Source organism: Equus quagga, chromosome 7 (assembly GCF_021613505.1).
Source record: "Equus quagga isolate Etosha38 chromosome 7, UCLA_HA_Equagga_1.0, whole genome shotgun sequence".
NCBI lineage: Eukaryota > Metazoa > Chordata > Mammalia > Perissodactyla > Equidae > Equus > Equus quagga.
Genome location: NC_060273.1, coordinates 12,214,585 through 12,232,380, shown reverse-complemented (window position 1 = coordinate 12,232,380; position 17,796 = coordinate 12,214,585). Strand labels below are relative to the sequence as shown.

At 44.1% G+C, this 17,796-nt stretch overlaps 1 protein-coding gene and 1 long non-coding RNA gene across 3 annotated transcripts; one reads left to right on the top strand and one right to left on the bottom strand.

The window, feature by feature from the left end:
* Nucleotides 1–1,767: 1,767 nt before the first annotated feature.
* MPV17L (MPV17 mitochondrial inner membrane protein like) lies at nt 1,768–9,972 on the bottom strand. The gene is made up of 4 exons (XM_046667232.1): nt 9,654–9,972; nt 6,895–6,965; nt 3,307–3,336; nt 1,768–3,229 (listed from the first exon to the last, which is right to left on the bottom strand). Exons 1-4 carry the CDS (start codon nt 9,961–9,963, stop codon nt 3,050–3,052), a joined length of 591 nt encoding a protein of 196 aa, XP_046523188.1. The 5' UTR covers nt 9,964–9,972; the 3' UTR covers nt 1,768–3,049.
* Nucleotides 9,973–10,177: 205 nt separating this feature from the next.
* Nucleotides 10,178–11,282, top strand: LOC124242950 (uncharacterized). 2 transcript variants are annotated; one of them, XR_006889555.1, is made up of 3 exons: nt 10,178–10,258; nt 10,607–10,712; nt 11,228–11,282. It is a non-coding gene; the product is annotated as an uncharacterized LOC124242950 (long non-coding RNA). The 2 variants fall into 2 exon arrangements; XR_006889554.1 differs by lacking the exon at nt 11,228–11,282 and adding an exon at nt 10,865–11,018.
* Nucleotides 11,283–17,796: the final 6,514 nt, after the last annotated feature.

Sequence of the window (17,796 nt, the reverse complement as noted above, 5' to 3'; positions counted from 1 at the left end):
ATTTGGACAGAAGGAAAGCTCTCCCCTGAATTGAGAAATCATTTTTCAGTGATCTGGGTAAGAGGCCTCTCTCTGAGACTGGAAACGGGAACCAGGAGTCCAAAAAGACAGGACTTGGGCTCTCTCGATTTTAACGGTGGCAGCGTTACAAAGACAGGTCCCTGGTGGTGGTGGCCAATGGCATTACCATACGGTGACAATCAGAGAGAAAGGACCACTGGGAAGATGCCCTTAGACTACAGGCTGAACTCCCCAAATGCCTGGGCCTGGGACAGGAGCCGTGTCCCTGAGTTCAAGCCGACTATGAGAGGATCAGAAATCGGTATTCTGCAAGCTTTTTTTTAAAAAATGCTTTTGACAGCCTCCAAATTTCCGTTTTGTTTTCTACATGTATTACATAAAGTTGTTTTGAAACTCCAGTCTATCTCAACTCTGTGAAGGGAAACAAATTATAGGTTTTGCCTTTGCCGGAGTAACCACGGGGCCAAAAGAACACGGCAGGGCAACATCCAACCAAGTTAAAAACACCTTAGGAAACAGGGAAATCTGGGGGAAGCGTGGAGGCCACCTGCTCAGCTCTAAACCCTGGAAGATCTAGAGTGTTCAACCAAGAATGGCAGCATTTTAAAACAGATCAACATCGCATTGCTTGGCATAAGTACCATTTCTCACACTAAAATACAAAAGCACTCTTGCATAAAAATTAAAAGTGTATTATTTGCCAAAATTTAGAGAATACATGCTATACATTCTCTAAAGTACAGAGTAGTAAGTAAAGATTATCACATTTTTTTTTATGAATAATAAGTTTTCCCCTTGACTGTATAAACAAGGTCTGTTTTCCCAATTACTTTTATATAGAATGCAAACAGTATTCTTTCATCATAAAAGTAATGTTGAAACTCATCTAAAAGATTGTCAGGTTACTATAGTTTCTCTGGATAGACCTTTTTTCTTTTCTTTTCTTTTCTTTTTGGTGAGGAAGATTGGCCCTGAGCTAACATCTATTGCTAAGCTTCCTCTTTTTGCTTGAGGAAGATTGTCACTGAGCTAACATCTGTGCCCATCTTCCTCTATTTTATGTGGGACACCACCACAGCATGGCTGGATGAGCAGTGCTAGATCCACTCCCGGGATCCGACCCTGTGAACCCCGGGCTGCCAAAGCGGAGCACACAAACTTAACCACTACACCACCAGGCTGGCCCCTGGATAGACTTTTTTGACAAAATTTGTCTTATGTATTGTGAAATAGCTTTTCTGTTGTATGAACTATTGTTAAAACAATGCAAATAACAAACTATTTTAGAATTAAATTATCTAGAAATTTCCTCACTATTGTCCCAATAACGTAAAATATATTAATACCTAGTAAATTCAAATAAATCACATACTTGGAAGTTATATATTTATTACATATAAGTTTATATTACAAGTTAAATAAATTATATGCTTAAAATTTTTAGTTATGCATTCTTAAATTAATCTTAAATATAAATTCTCAAGATAAATTTATTAACATTTCAGTGCTTCGCATCTTTAAACGCATGAAATCCTCCTTCAGAAGCAACAGATTCATGGTACAAATCTTAGGTGAAATTTGCTGAAATTTCTTGAGATATTCACATAATTTTTTCTTTTGGAAGATTAGCCCTGAGCTAACTGCTGCCAATCCTCCTCTTTTTGCTGAGGAAGACTGACCCTCAGCTAACATCCATGCCCATCTTTCTCTACTTTACATGTGGGACGCCTGCCACAGCATGGCTTGACAAGTGGTGCTATGTCTGCACCCAGGATCTGACCCGGCGAACCCTGGGCCATCGAAGCAGAACGTGTGCACTTAACCACTGTGCCACCGGGCCGGCCCTGTCATATAATTTTTAAACCCACTGGTTTTGAAGTTAGACACAAACAAATCCGAAAGACTGGATCGCGTTTCTCACGTCTATCTTCAAGATTACCTATAAAGATTTACTTGAAAGCATAGATTTTTAAAAATATAACATCAATGTGAAATTTGGGGTAACTACAGACGTGTCACTTAATGACAGGGAAATATTCTGAGAAACGCGTCGTCAGGCAATTTCATCGTTGTGCGAACATCATAGAGCGCACTTACGCACACCTAGATGGTACAGCCCACCATACGTCTAGGCTCTATGGTACTGATCTTACGGTCCCACTGTCATCTGTGCACTCAGTTGTTGACCAAGACGTCGTTACGTGGCACATAACTGTATTTTCCCTGGAACCCTATAGAGTAGATTTCTTCCCTCCAGAGGAAGAAAAATTATTAATTTTAGAAATTTCACTCAACATATTTTTTCAAGAAGCCAAATATTTTGTATATTTTGTATGTCTAGGAAATGGGGTGCTTTAGTCAACAGAAATATGCTCAAAACTAAAAACCATTCACTAAAAACTACTTAGTATAAAAGTAGAAGACATCAATAAAATATATTCTATACAGGACGCACTGATCATACACTGTGTTTTTTTGACGATATAAAATATACTTACAGAACTTTAGTATCAGTGTAACAATAAATTATTATACAGTATTTTGGGGGGGGAAGTCTGGCTATTTGTTCTTCTCCTTGACTGAATTCTGTATAAACAGAAATTTACTATAAGCACTATTTTCAGTATAAAAGGTAATCGGACCCAAAAGTATTTAGAAGATAACCTGAGATTTTAGAAGACAGACGTATACAACCCAAACAGGGGGTCCCTAAATCAACAGGCATTAAAATATTAGACTAGAAGTAGTCATAATTATAAAATGCCATTTGGCCACTGTTATTGGTACGAACCAAAGTATTCTAAAGAAGTGAAAATATTAGAGAAGTAATACTTTCAGACTAGAACGAAAAAAAAGGAGGCTTGAATAAGATTTAAAGGACTCCTTGATAATTAAGAAACAACTGGGTCTACGGAATAGTAATTCATCAAAGTGGAGCGCATAACCGGTTAGTAGAGCATTTCATCTGCCGGCAAGCCACTGAACGTAAAGATAGAAAATTAGCCACTTTCAGGGGGCCACTGGCTTCTCATTTCTCAGGGGGCCTTTCCGCTGCGTTGGCCTCCTTTACATGAAGGAAGGCGAAGGCGGACTTCAATGTGCCGTCCCCACTCTGTTGTGAAAAGCAGAGGAAGGTGGCCCAGAGGAAACCACAGAGTCCGGTGTACGCTGTTCTCCAGTGCACGGGAACGAGGCTGAAGTTGACCAGCTACAACAGGGAGAGAGTCTGTTAGGGATTGCGTAACCCAAAGCCGTGAGCTAGCATCTGAGTAGTCTGGAACTCACCTGTACAAAGGGCCAGTACATCAGTCCAGTCTGGAAGAAAGAAAAACTTTATTAGGACGCCTTTTAATCACACATAACAATCCCACGGTTCGTTCTATAAAAGAGTAAGAAATACCAGGCAGAGAAAGTGTGGAGGTGGTATTACGTTTCAGACTAAGCCGATTAAATTAAACTACTTAAGGTCTCTCGAATAGAAGAGGGTGAGGAGTTGTGGGAAAAGCTGTTAGGTACAAGATTTCTTCTTCTTCTTTTTTTTTTGGTGAGGAAGATTTCCCCTGAGCTAACATTTGTGCCAATCTTCCTCTTTTTATGTGGGACGCTCCCACAGCATGGCTTGATGAGCAGTGCTAGGTCCATGCCTGGGATCCGAACCTGCGAACCCTGGGCTGCCAAAGTGGAGCACACAAACTCGACCACAACGCCACTACGCCATTCCTTAGGGAATGATCTGCTAATAAAAATTCAAACTATTTCATGCTATAGAATAAGTTTAGCTGACATTTTTGTGTATTACAAAATATTTCAAGATAGATTTATTTTAACAGGATTTAACCTGTACATTCTGACAAAAGGGTCATCATTATGGAAGTTTTTTAAAAGATAAAGGTCTTGGTACGTAAATTATATCTAAAAAAAAAAAAAGCCAAGTTACTGGTTGAAAACTTCAGCCTTTTACGTCCATAATAAGAACTGGTTACAAAATGTATACAGCACAGACTTTTCCCCATGTGTTTACTATTAAATCCTTAAGTCCAAGATTTTTAAGAATTCATTCATAGGCAGCGATCCTAAGAAAATAAGTGGGCAAGTAGCCAAATATAAATATGCAGAGTTATTTAGAATAATGACAATTTTGAAATAAGCATGTGTCCTATAAGCAGAAAAAGTTGTCAAAATTTAGGACATCCATTCAATGGAATACTATGCAGCTGTTAAAAATAGTAATATCCCTTTCTATGTACTGATGTAGAAAATTCATGCTATTTCATAAGTGAGAAAAGCAGCATACAGAATATTATAATATAATATGACTATATTTTACAAATATTTATATTTGTACACACACATCTACGCATATACTTTCTGAAGTGATAAAACAAGCAAAAAAAAAGCTGGAAGTTTTCAAAACAGTCCTTAAAAATGGGATTACACTGGTAATATAAAAGTGGTACTATTTTCCTTTTTTTACTAATTTTTATTTTCTGAAGTTTTGACAATATTTGCAATAAAAGCTATCTGAAGTCTATAGCCATGTAAGAATTTACTGCTTTAGCAAAAACAATGAGAAGACTGAACCCACGGCTCTACTTCATACAGCAATTTTTTCTTCTAGAATGTAGCACCAGCTCTTGCACAGATCTTGGTTTCCCATACCATCCCCCACTAAAAGGAAAAAGGACTCCTCAGAGAAATGGCTGATTCCAGGGGCCGGGGCAGGGCAGGGACAAGGTACAAGGTGAGTCTGGAACATCTCGTTATGACAGAAAGTAAGGAAGTGGTTTAAAAAAAAAAAGATGGAGGATGTCACAAGGACACAGGAACCAGCTTGAAGGGGCTGTCACTGGCCAAATCTGGGATGCCTGAGCACCAAAAATAATGAAACACAGTCACGAATTAAAAACCATTGAAAAAACGGGACTCTCTAAGTCTATACTGATAATAAGCAGAAAAATTAGTAAATCAATAACTGAGAGGGAAGAGCGGGCTCTGGCTTCCAGGAGAATGTGGGTGGGTCATCCCAGATGTGTCCTTGCCCATGACCCCTACTTCCAATCAATCATCAAGCTCTACCAACACTTTCTCCGAAATATTTCTCCAGTCATTCCTGTTCCCACTGCTTCATTATTCCTCATGTGAACTTGGGTACCATAACCCGCTAACTGCTTTCCCTTGCCCCTATTACTGAACTTCAAGATCCTTGGCACGGCGTTCACACCCTCCGAGATCCAAACTCATTTCCGGTTGCTCCTCAATTCATACTTGATCGTCTATGAATAGCAAACCGCTGTGGTTTCTCCCCTACAGTCATCCCACAGTGTTGCATGCTTTCCTGACTCTGCTCATGCTCCCTCTGCCCGGGAACGCCCTACCCCCAGCCATCTGCCTAACTCCTCTGAGTTCTTTAAGACTCTGCTCAGGCATCGTCACCCCAGGAAACCCTCCTTGACACCCACTCATTTGCTGTAGGACCAGCGCATACTCAGAGCATTGCTTGTAGCATTAAGGTTAATGCCTGTCTATTTACTTATCTATTACCCCACTATACTGTAAGTCCCTTAAGGACAGTATCTGTGTTTTATATATATATATATATATATATATATTTTTTTTTTTTTTTTTGCATCTTCCACTAACACCTAGCACAGTGCTTAGCAGATAGTTTATTATGGGAGATCTTAGGAAAATTCCCCGATGGCTCTGGGCTTCAGACTGCTGGTACCCTCTTTCTTCTCATGGGCGTAGATGAGACCAACTCATTTGTAAGCACCGTTTTTTAAAAAGGTGTGCAAAGGTCCCCATGTTTCTACCCAAAAAAGGTAGCCTGTGCGTATTCATTAAGGGAGGAAAATCTCAAACATCCGCACGTCTCTGCTTAAAGCCCCTTTTTCTCACAATCCTGCTTGCTCTTTTCATAACTGTTAGACGTACATATGTCCATAAGATCTATGACATAATGGGAAAACTTGTTCCTTTTTCCAAAATGAAGCAGAAGAAAATCACATTCAGATGTCACCATGGGCCCACAATTTCTCCCCCAAGAGAAGTACCAAGCGTTCTGAATACTCTTCCCCCTTGAAGGAAGAAGGAACTGTCCCCAAGGATACCGGCTCAGGAGAAGTGTGTGGCTTCAACTCTCCCTATCATCTGCCTCCAACCATCAAGTGGGTGATGCCAGTTCTGGAGCTTGGTATCTTTCAATAGAAGATGCTAGAAGCATTGTGGGCCTGTGTATATTCTGGAATCCTGAAAATTCACCTCCGTGTGATTAATAGAATCAAACATGCTCCAGGTCAGAGATGGAAAACATCCTGATTTTGCCAGGCCTTAAAGACACTGCTCAATAATCTACATTGAATAAATGAATGAATGTTTGTTGGGCTGAACTGTATACATTTGTACTGAGCAAAAAGTACAACAGGTTACTTGTTTCAGGTCTGGGAATAACCCCGGGAAACATGATCCTTTGTGATGTTGAGACGGTTCCTTTCACAGGGGCTCAGCAGAATGCACACCTGGAAACACTGGCTCGGAATGCGGGAGTGGGTCCCAAGCCACTCACACTCTTCTACTCCCATTTTGCAATAACCTCTTTGGCCCCAAAATTCACTCAATAAATTGTGATCACTAATAAGAGCAAATATAAGATCAGAAATTATTGTGAACATTGACTAAAATTCAGAAACACTTATGTATAGACACTCTTAAAGCGTCTTCTCATTCATTGATCAAATTGAAGATCTCTCTGTCAAAATATTATATCCTTGTGCCAAGCGAGTGGAGCCTTCATTAAGAATACTTTTATTAAAATGTATTTAATGTTAAAAATATACAAAAGAGCTTGGTTGCATTTTCAAAAGTCTGTCTTACCTTATATGTATTCCAGAATTTCTGTTTCAGGTCCAAAAATATGTCATCCTCTCCTTGGAGAATACTCATACCTATTTGCAAAAACACACACCCAAAGAATTTTAGAAGATTGAGTAGGTCTAACAGTTCATGTTCAAGTTTCTGTTCCAATATGCAAAGTACCACTATCACTCACTCAATATGTCCCCTCCCAGCCAACAGCGAAAACAGAACACAATCTCCATTCTAAAACCAAATCAATTTTGAATATACAACTATGTACTGGGGGGCTTTGGGGAGAAGAAGAAGAAAAATAAATAAATACATAAAACTAGATAAATTTTAAAGGAATGATAAATATGAAGTGAGACCAGCAGGGTATAAAAACTATAGCAAAATGATTGAAAAAAGAAAAAAACCTGTAAGAGAATTTACAAAAACAGTAGTGTCCGAATAGTAGTCCTGTTGGTAACTTTTCTTCTCTCCCTTCTAAACTTTTTGTGAAATGTTTAAAATTTTAAGAATTTAATTTCCTTCTTTTACAAAAAGGCTGATGGACCCTGGGTATTCTGACAACTATGTATTTCCCATCAGACAAAGAGGTTTTCTCATCAGAATTTGAAAGCAGAATACCAACTCAGCCTTCCTAAAAACATTTTGAAAACTTTTGATGCTCAACGACACTGAAAAGAAATTGAGGGAGCAAGGACAAACAGGAGAATGAAACCCTCCTAGCTTAGGAAGGCTGTAAAAATGAGGGTGCTTTAAAAATTCTCCTCCCACTCCCATTAGGAAGAAGGGGAAATAAGATCTTTTTAGTCAGTTGAAGGGGATTCTCAGAATTCATAAGAAAACCCTGTTGAATATCGGCAATACCGCATTCCACTTACGCAATATTAATTGTTAAGCTTTCATTCGACCTCCCGTAACCATGGGCTGAGGACGATAGAGTTACAGAGAAGGAAAAACAGCTCAGGGAGGTTAACAGCGGTCCAGATCCAACCCAGGTGTGGAGCCAGACCCTAGCTCCCCAAGGGGGCCCGGCACAAGGAACCATCTGATACAGGCAATTTCCAAGTCGGAAGTGCCTTGAACACACATCCAATCCAACCCTCCCAACTTCCCCCCTTCATTTTAACGTGAAGAAAAGGAAACTGGGCCGGAAATCTAAAAAGCAAAACAGAGAAGCAAGCAGGGCAGGAATCTGCTTCAGGGGCCCGGGGCTCGAACCACAGGCCTTCCTGTGACTGTGGCATCTTTCTGGTTTCTGGCATCCCGACAACACTCCAGATGAAGAACATGGCATGGATCGTACTGTCTTTGGACAAGTCACTTCACTCCTTTGAGCCTCAGTTTCCTCATCTGTAACATGGGCATCATAAGAGGACCTGTCTCGCTGGGCTGTTTGAAGATTAAGTGGGAATCTGGTTCCCAAACGCCCAGCCCCCAGCTCCCAACCCCTTCACCAGGGGACAAGGCCACTGTAGGCACAGGCAGGAGGAAGCTGTTTGCAAATCTGGCCTGGAAGTCACACCCTGGGACCAGGCACACATCTGATAAAGCAGACAGCTCCTCCTCTCAGGTCCTCTATTCCCCTGACCTCTCTGCCATGTGGTTGACCTTTAATGCAACAGACAACCAGGTCCTTGACACTCCCTGTGGGGTTTGTGAAGAAAGGAACCAAATCTGGCTCCCCAAAATAAGAGCCATGGGGCCCTGCAGGTTTCTTCAAGGCGGTGACTTGACCACTTCAACCTGGTTTAGAAGCACCAAGGGCTACTGACAAGAAGACCTTCTTGGAGGGGGCGGGGGGGGGATCTGTGACCCCCAATGCCAAGGCCAGACCCAGAACCCTTGGATTTTCTTAGACAGTCTGTGCCCCTCCCCAGCCCACTCCCTTCCAGACTACAGAAAGTGGCATGTCAGGGAGACCACAGAGCGCCTTCCATTATTTTTGGAATTAAGGCCCTAAGGAAGGTTCCTGAAGTCAGGCCCTCAGGCCCCAGGGCGATTTTCTGAGGCAGGGGTTCCCTGAACCCTCTACGACAAGGGTCAAAGTTCTCATATTTTCTGTGGATTTTGACATAGGAATGGGGCTCCTGCAGGAAAATTTTCTTACCAAAGCAGGACTAGGACCCTGAACGTGAATTTCCTGGGGGAACCTGGCCCAACTTCAGGTTCCACCGGGCTGCCCCCACGGTTCCGAGTCCCCACATTTTGTTGGTGTGTTGGAAAGGAGTGTCTGCCAGCAGAAGCGAGTCCCGGAGCTCCAGGTGTGGATTTTCCCAGGAGCAGGGCAGCCCCGCCCCACAACTAGGTCACAGGGGTTGCTCTGCTATGGCAGGAACTGGGGTCTCCTCCACATTCCCGTGACCCTTTTTCAGGGGGCGTTGGCCCGCCAGACCCGCCTCCCCTAAGTTCCAGCCTACGCCCCAGGCCCCCTGAAATCTCCAGCCACAGACTACGCGCAACTCCAGCCTCCCACCTCCCATCCTGACCCCTTGAATCCCTGGCCCCCTAATCCCCGGCCTCTCCAGCCCCTCAATCTCTCCCCTTTAATCCCCGGTCCTCAGATTTCTCGGCCCTTGCACCTCGTCCTCCAGCCCCCTCCCCAGCAACTCTCAGCCCCACGGAACTCTTTGGCCACCCCCACCCCCACCCCATGGCTTCCAGCCCAGGCCCCCAGCGCCCCCGGCCCCTGCCTCCAGTCCCCCAATCCTGGATCCCCGCCCACCCCACCCCCCCAGATCCGGCCCCTGGACCCCTCCGGGGCCCCTCACCTGCGTAGAAGGCAGAGATGGCCACGGGCCCGCCGAGCGCCTGGTCGCACAGCACCTTGGCCAGGACGGTGCGCGGCGCGCGCCCAGGCAGCGCGCGCTCCAGCAGGCGCAGCCACACGTAGTTGAAGTTGCCGTGGAAGGCCACGGCCACCGTGGCCACGCGCCGCGTCTGCCGCCAGTCGGCCGGGCCGCCCCGCAGCCGCTGCTGCACCGCGTCGCCGGCCGAGAAGAGCGCGGAGTAGAGCAGCACGTTCGTGGGCCACGGGTAGCGCAAGGCCGCGCGCGGCAGCGCCCGCCACCAGCCCGCCATCCCCCGCCGCCTCGGCCGGGTCGCCCGGGCCAGCAGCGCGCCTCCTCCCGCCCCCTGCACCTGCCCCCTCCTGATGCTCGAGAGCGATTGGACGCCCCGCGCTCCCCCTCCGCGCCGGCCAATCCCGTGGCCTCTAGCCGTTGTGCGGGCTGCGCACTTAAATGTGGCTGGTCCACCTCATGCATGATGATATTTACAGGAAAAGTCCAGAATAGGCAAATCCACAGAGACAGAATGTAGACTAGGGGTTGCCAGGGGCTGAGCGATGGAGGGGTGCGAAGTAGCTGCTAACTAGGTATGGGGTTCTTTCGGGGGGGGGGGGGGGGGGGGTGATGAAAATGTTCTGTAATTAGTGGTGATGATGGCGCGGAAAACCATTGAGTACGCTTTAAAATGGTGAATTTTATGGCGTGTGAGTTATACTTCAAAGAAAGGTTAAAAAGTAGGGGAAAATAGAAAAAAAACTCAGTTACCAAGATGGTGGTGTATTTTAAATGTTTACATGCAAGGAAGTCACATTTTCAACACACACAATACACTGGCGATTGTGTAACTTTGCTTGGAGAGAAATTCGAGAGTTAAAATTTGAGGCCGGCCCTGTGGCCCAGTGGTTAAGTTCACGCACTCTGCTTTGGCGGTTCAGGGTTTCGCTGGCTCGGATCCTGACCTAGGAGGGCTCATCAAGTTATGCTGAGGCGGCGTCCCACACGGCAGAACCAGAAGGACCTACAACTAGAATATACGACCAGGTACTGGGGGGCTTTGGGTAGAAGAATTTTTTAAAAAGATTGGCAACAGATGTTAGCTCAGGGCCAATCTTTAAAAAAAAAAAAAGTTAAAATTTGAGGCCTTTCATGAATGTGGGGGGGAATCAGTGGGCTTATTGTCTTCTCCTCTTCAGAGTTTGTGACTCATTGAATATCGCCTGCCCAAACATACGCTGAGCTCCCAGGTATGTCCCGGAAGTGGAAGGGTGGGGGTTGATGGGGTGTCATTGGTAACCCAAACAGCAGATATAATCCCTGACCTCAGTTCTTCCTTGCTTCTTTTCCTCCTTTTTTTTCCTTCCTTCACTGTCACATATCCAACCCCATTCTCATTCTCTCTCTCTCTCACTTCTATTTCTTTCTTTTCTTTTTGTTTTGAGGAAGATTAGCCCTGAGCTAACTGCTGCCAATCCTCCTCTTTTTGCTGAGGAAGACTGGCCCTGAGCTAACATCCATGCCCATCTTCCTCTACTTTACATGTGGGGCGCCTACCACAGCATGGCTTTTGCCAAGCAGTGCCGTGTCCACACCTGGTATCCGAACCGGCAAACCCCAGGCCATGGAGAAATGGAACGTGCGAACTTAACCGCTTTGCCACCAGGCCGGCCCCTCACTTCTATTTCTTTATCCTACTTTATTTCATTTTTAAATTTTAAATTTTTAACTTTTCATTTATAAATAATTCCAGACTTAGAAAAAAGTTGGAAAAGTAGTACAGAGTTCCCATCTACCCTTCACCCGAGCTTCCACAAATATTGACCTCTTACATAATCATAGTACAATCACCAGAACAAGGAAATCATCGCTGGTGTAATACTATTAGCTAATCTACAAACCTTATTCAAATTACTGCCAATTGTCCCACTAAAGTCCTCTTTCTGGTCTGACATCCAATCCTGGATCATGTTGCGTGGCATCGAATTGGCGTATGTCACTTTAGTCTCCAGTCTGAGGCACTAACTGGTTATTTTACATTTTCTCAATTTGTCAACCTCGTTGTTATGGGCTGAATTGTGTCCCCTCAATATTAACGTCTTGAAGCCCTAACCCCCAGCACTTCAGAATGTGACTGTATTTGGAGATAGGGCCTTAAAAGAGGTGATTAAGTTGAAAATGAGGCCCGTTGGGGTGGCTGCTACTCCAATCGGACTGGTGTCCTTGTAAGAAGAAATCTGGACACACAAAATGACAGCAGGCAGTGCATGCAGAGAGGAGAGACCATGTGAGGACGCAGTAAGAAGATGGCCATCTGCAGGCTGAGAGGAGAAGCCTCCGAAGAAATCAACCCAGCTGACACCTTGACCTTGGACTTCTAGCCTCCAGAACTGTGAGAAAATAAATTTGTTTTTTAACCCCCCTGGTCTGTGGTATTTTGTTCCCACAGCGCTGGTAGACCAATACACCGTTCTCTTCAATTCTGGGGAATCTGCCAATTTCCGTGTTCTCTGACCCTCTCTATCTGCTCATATGCTGATTTCTATCCCGCCCCTCCCCTTGTTCTTGTTACTGGTCCCGGGCGGATCTTTCTGTCAGGTTTCTCCCAGCTAGGCAGTCTCCTAGCTCCCCAAAGCATCTTTCTTGATTTATTACTTATATCCCCCTTGTATTATTTTTCTACTGCTGCTGTCACAAGTTACCACAAATTTAGTGGCTTAAAACAACACAGATTTGTTGTCCTTGAGTTTGGGAGGTCAGAAATCTACAATGGATCTGCAAGACTGCATTCCCTCTGGAGGCCGTGGAGGGAGATCCATTTCCTTGCCTTTTCTGGCTTCTAAGTCCCCTTGCATTCCTTGATGGCCCCACAGTCAGCAGTGTAGCATTTTGCAATCTCTCTCTCTGTCATTCCATTGTCACATCATCTTTTCTGACTCTGACCTGCCCGCCTCCCTCTTAGAAGGACCCTTGTGATTATATCCAGGCCACCTGGATAATCCAGAATCGTCTTCCCATCTCAAGATCCTTAACTTGGGGGTCATCTACAAAGTCCCTTTTGCCGTGTAAAATAACATATCCACAGGTTCTGGGCATTAAGACGTGGACATCTTCAGAGCGCCATTATTCAGCCTACGATACCCCTCTTTATCCCATCTTCCTTCTCTGTAGTCCTTTTGGTCTGGTCCAACAGCAATGGATCATGTTAACTGAAATCTAAATATCCGTTTCTCAACACCTGCAGATCAGGACTCTGTTTGCCCGGGCACTCATGCATTCATTCATTCATTCAATTGATCAATATTCAGTGAGCACTATTACATGCCAGGCACTAAACTGCTGTGGAAAGGATTTGCGTTTGCAATGCTTTAAAAAAAAAAAAATGTGATTTCCACCTAAATTAGAAAAACTCGTGGTCTTCATTACACAAAAAAAGAAAGTTTCCCTAATGATTCCTACCCAATTCCCTTAAGCAAATTTTTTCGAGAGAAATGTAGAGCAAAACTGGAGAGTTGGGGCGAGAGGGTGGGTAGGGGAGGGATCAGGGTTGCCAGGTCCAGTACAGGACGCCCAGGTAACTGGGAATTTCAGATGGACAATGAATGATGTCCCAAATATAGCATGGGGATACTTACACCAAAATGATGAGTTCTCCACTAGGTGCCTAATCTGTTGACTCGTTTACTCCTGTCAATGCAAAATGACCAGTAACCATTCTATAGATGAGAGAAATAAGGTGAGTTTGACCTGAGCCAGAGTGAGGATTGTAACCCAGGAAGGCCTTTTCCAGAAAGGAAGAAAGTATTGTTCTGGAGAAGCATGGTTTTCAGTACAGTCATATCTTTTTAGAACGAGGAACATTCATTAAACACACCAGGGTGCTGGCCTCATGGCCGAGTGGTTGGGTTCGCATGCTCCACTTCAGCGGCCCAGGGTTCACCAGTTTGGATCTTGGACGCGGACCTAGCACCGCTCATCAGGCCGTGCTGAGGCGGCGTCCCACATAGCACAACAAGAAGGACCCACAGCTAGAATATACAACTATGTACTGGGGGGCTTTTGGGAGAAAAAGCAAAAAGAGGAAGATTGGCAATGAATGTTAGCTCAGGGACAATGCTCAAAAAAAAAGAAAGATGAGGGGCTGGCCCGGTGGCCGAGTGGTTAAGTTCGCGTGCTCTGCTGCAGGTGGCCCAGTGTTTCGTTGGTTCAAATCCTGGGCACGGACACGGCACTGCTCATCAAACCACGCTGAGGCGGCGTCCCACATGCCACAACTAGAAGGACCCACAACTAAGAATGTACAACTATGTACCGGGGGCTTTGGGGAGAAAAAGGAAAAAATAAAATCTTAAAAAAAAAAAAAAAAGAAAAGAAAGATGCTTAGAAAAATAAATAAAATGACAAAAAAATTAAAATAATAAAAACATTTAAAAAGTAAATAAACACACCTAGGATACAGTTTCAAAGTTTCAAAGAGGTATTTGGTTGCAAATTAACGGGTCAACATGACCCTGATGTCAGGAAAGAGACTAACACCAATAGGGTGTTACCAATAGGGTGGAGGAGGGGTCGTATGCGTTATCCTAAGAGAGTGCATTCTTTAATGGTTAAAGTGGATGTACAATGCATGTTTGATAGGCCATAGTCAGGATTTTTTAGTTCAACATGAATCAGTTTTGGGTTTTTATTGTTGGGTTTTTTCTTGTTTTTTTTGCTGAGGAAGATTCACCCTGAGCTAATATCTGTTGCCAATCTTCCTCTTTTTGCTTGAGGAAGATTCACCCTGAGCCAACATCAGTGCCAGTCTTCCTCTGTTTTGTATGTGGGTCACTGCCACAGCACGGCCACTGACGAGTGGTGCACATTCGCACCCAGGAACCAAACCCAGGCCTCTGAAGTGGAGGGTGCCAAAGTTAACAACTAGGCCATGGAGCAGCCTCCCTGAATCAGTTTTGAACTCAAATAATTACCTCATCGACCTTAATATGTGAAAATCTCTTGAGACTCCTCACAGAACCCCAATGAGGTGAGGGGTTGGTAACCATCCATAGGGGCATATATCCCCCGAAATCTATGGTGATCTTTATCAAGCAGCTCAACGTATAGACTTCACAGGAGTTGCAAGAGAAATGAATACTTGGAAGGCTTAGATGGTTTCACGTGTATTGCTGGATACTTGTCTCTTCTTGAGAGCAATAAAAAATTCAGTGAAGACAATCCATTACTCAAGCAAACGCTAAAGAATCCGCTTGGTCTTCAAACGAGAGATGCTCTGAGAGAAATTAATGCCTTACATTGACGCTTCATCAGCCACGCAAGCGGTGATTCGGGGGCCCTCCAGTAACAACGAGGCAACGCATTCATGCGACATTCGCATCCCTGAACAGCGGGAGACAACTGGAGGGCCTGGGGCTGCCTTCAAACGCGTCAGAGGAGCTCTGTTAGGAACTCTTTCAGCAGGGAATAAAGTACCGATGTGGGAACAGAGCTTCGATTTACAACTAAGGATCACGTTAAAACTCCATTAAGATGATTCCACTGAAGCCTCTTCTAACTGTTCTTATTTCATTTTGTTTAAAGGAATCGGGGCTTAATGAGAACCACCAAGTGGGCCTCAGTGTCTAAAATATTCTAATTTCTCTTGCAAATCCTGAAATGTTCCATTGACAAAACGAAAGGCTACTTGGCTTAAAAGGCTCTGAGACCCACAGGTCTGTTTTCCAACGAGCAGAGGAAGCAATCCTCAGAAAAGATTATTCAAGTTCCTCAAACCCCTTCGATGTCGGCTCTGAGGCATCGGTTGTCTCCGTGGGTGGGGGCACAGAGCAGGAGACTGAAGCCACTGTCTTTCTCCTCAGCATCTGAAATGGGGCTTGAGGGTTCTGGCAAGGGAATGTTATCGAATTGTGCTTCTCTCATGATCTTCTCACCACCGCCGCCTTGTTCCGGAGCCCCTTCATTCTCGATGGGATTTCTCCATCAGTGATCTGAATGGAAGGGGGAGCTTTGATTTGAAGCCAAGTGGGCCCAGGAAGCACAAGGTCTTTGCTTAGTGTGGCTGCAGATGAGTAAAAAGAGCTGTGCTTTATGCAAATTTGAATGTGATGTTCTTTTGGAAAAGTTATTTTTGTTTGGGTGGGTTTGGGTGGGTGGGATTGAAATGAGGAGGTCGGGGTAGGGGGTGCCCCCACTGCTTATGTCCTGAGTGCTCACAGAAAGAACGGGCGCTCTAGCTGGAAAAGGTCAGAAGCGGAGGTTAAAAGAAGAGGATGTAAGCCTGCGTCCCACCAGAGCCTTAATTTCTTATGTTAGCAGAAACGATCCTAAGCAATTCTGTCATGAAATCATCGCGTTTCAGCTCTGCTGTGGAAAAACCATGCCTAAGAATTCTGTCTCTATGACCTAGGCAACTTTTACGCTCTTGACATTGACACAAATTATGTGACAGGTGCTTGGGTCAATAGGAGCGTTTCCAGACCATTTTAATGTTGGTGGGAGCTGAAACAAAGTACTGAGGCTAAGTTGTATGCAACGTTTACTCCTGTTGAGAAGTTTGGAACTAACAAATAAATGGCGGGCCATAGGATCTACTGGAGTATATGCGGAAGCCATTCGGTGTAAAACTAATTCGGCCCAACCTTGTTTTTGCAAAATGGCCTGATATGGCCTATTGAGCACACATTGTACATCTGCTTTAAATATTTACTACATGCCAAAGACAAGAATGATGCCATTAGAGACACAGATGTAACTTCCCCCTATGTTACATTTCTTTAAGGATAAGCATCTCTTCCTGGAAACTAAGGATTAATTACCTACCTGCTGTGATCACTTTGTGGCCACTGACCTGCTGACCACCAACCTGCTGTACCAGCTAAGCATCTCACGACAATTATAAAAGAGATACTCCTGTCATATGTGATGTATACTCTTTGTTCCAAGATGGTGTATAACTGCTCTGTACGCCCCACTTCTTTGGTGCCCTTCCTTCCTGGGGGAAGGAAGGCCCTTGGCTATAGTTCTCAAACTTGGCTCATAATAAACTCACCCTAAATTTGATTTATAGATTGACTATGAATTATTTGCATCGACTGAAGACTTCCCCATCCTTCTATCGTGCCCTCAACAGAACACTAAAGTGTGGTCACAGATTTCTGACAGGGATGGTGGACCTTACAGATTCCACCTGCAACTTGGTATTTTGAAATTGTGCCATTTGGGAGAAATATTTGAAGTAGAGTGTTTCTCTGGCTCAGAAACTCTGTTTTCACCAGCTTTATTTTAAGTAACTATTCTGCCCACAATTGGCGAGGGATAATAGAGCAGCCAATTACATTTATTTCATTAACTTTTCATTGTTAAGCTTTGGGAAGAGAAAAACCTTCGTAAATGCTCCTGAAATACATAGAGATAAAATAATAAAATAAAAAATCTGAAATTAATGAAAAACCCAACATTGGAGGTAGCTTTAAAGATAGTGCATATTGGGGCAGGCCCAGTGGCGCAGCGGTTAAGTTCACACATCCCACTTCAGCGGCCCGGGGTTCACCGGTTCAAATCCTGAGTGTGGACGCCTGCACCACCTGGCACACCATGCTGTGGTAGGCATCCCACATATAAAGTAGAGGAAGATGGACACAGATGTGAGCTCGGGGCCAGTCTTCCTCAGCAAAAAGAAGAGGATTGCCAGCAGATGTTATCAGAGCTAATCTTCCTCAAAAAAAAATTTTTTTAACGATAGTGCATATTCAAATATGCAAATAGTTAGGAATTTCCACATAAAAGGTGAATTAATTACAAAGAGTTTTCTTCTCCAATGATGCTCTTTTGAATCTCTGAAACTTCAATTACTATAGAAAATGTATGACCCTACTAGTATGTGGAAGAAATAACTGGTGGAATAACGTTTTAGAGATGTTTTTAGTACTCTGTCTGATCCAATCAGGAGAGAGAAATCACATTGTAATTAGCACAGGGAAAGCTTCATACAGTCGATTCTTATTATTTGCAGTAGTTACATTCCATAAAGTTGCTATGAATGCTGAATTAGCAGATACCGAACCATTACTCTTATGCAAATACAGGGTTCATTTCCTTTGAGCCCCTGATCACATTTTCATCAGCTGATCAA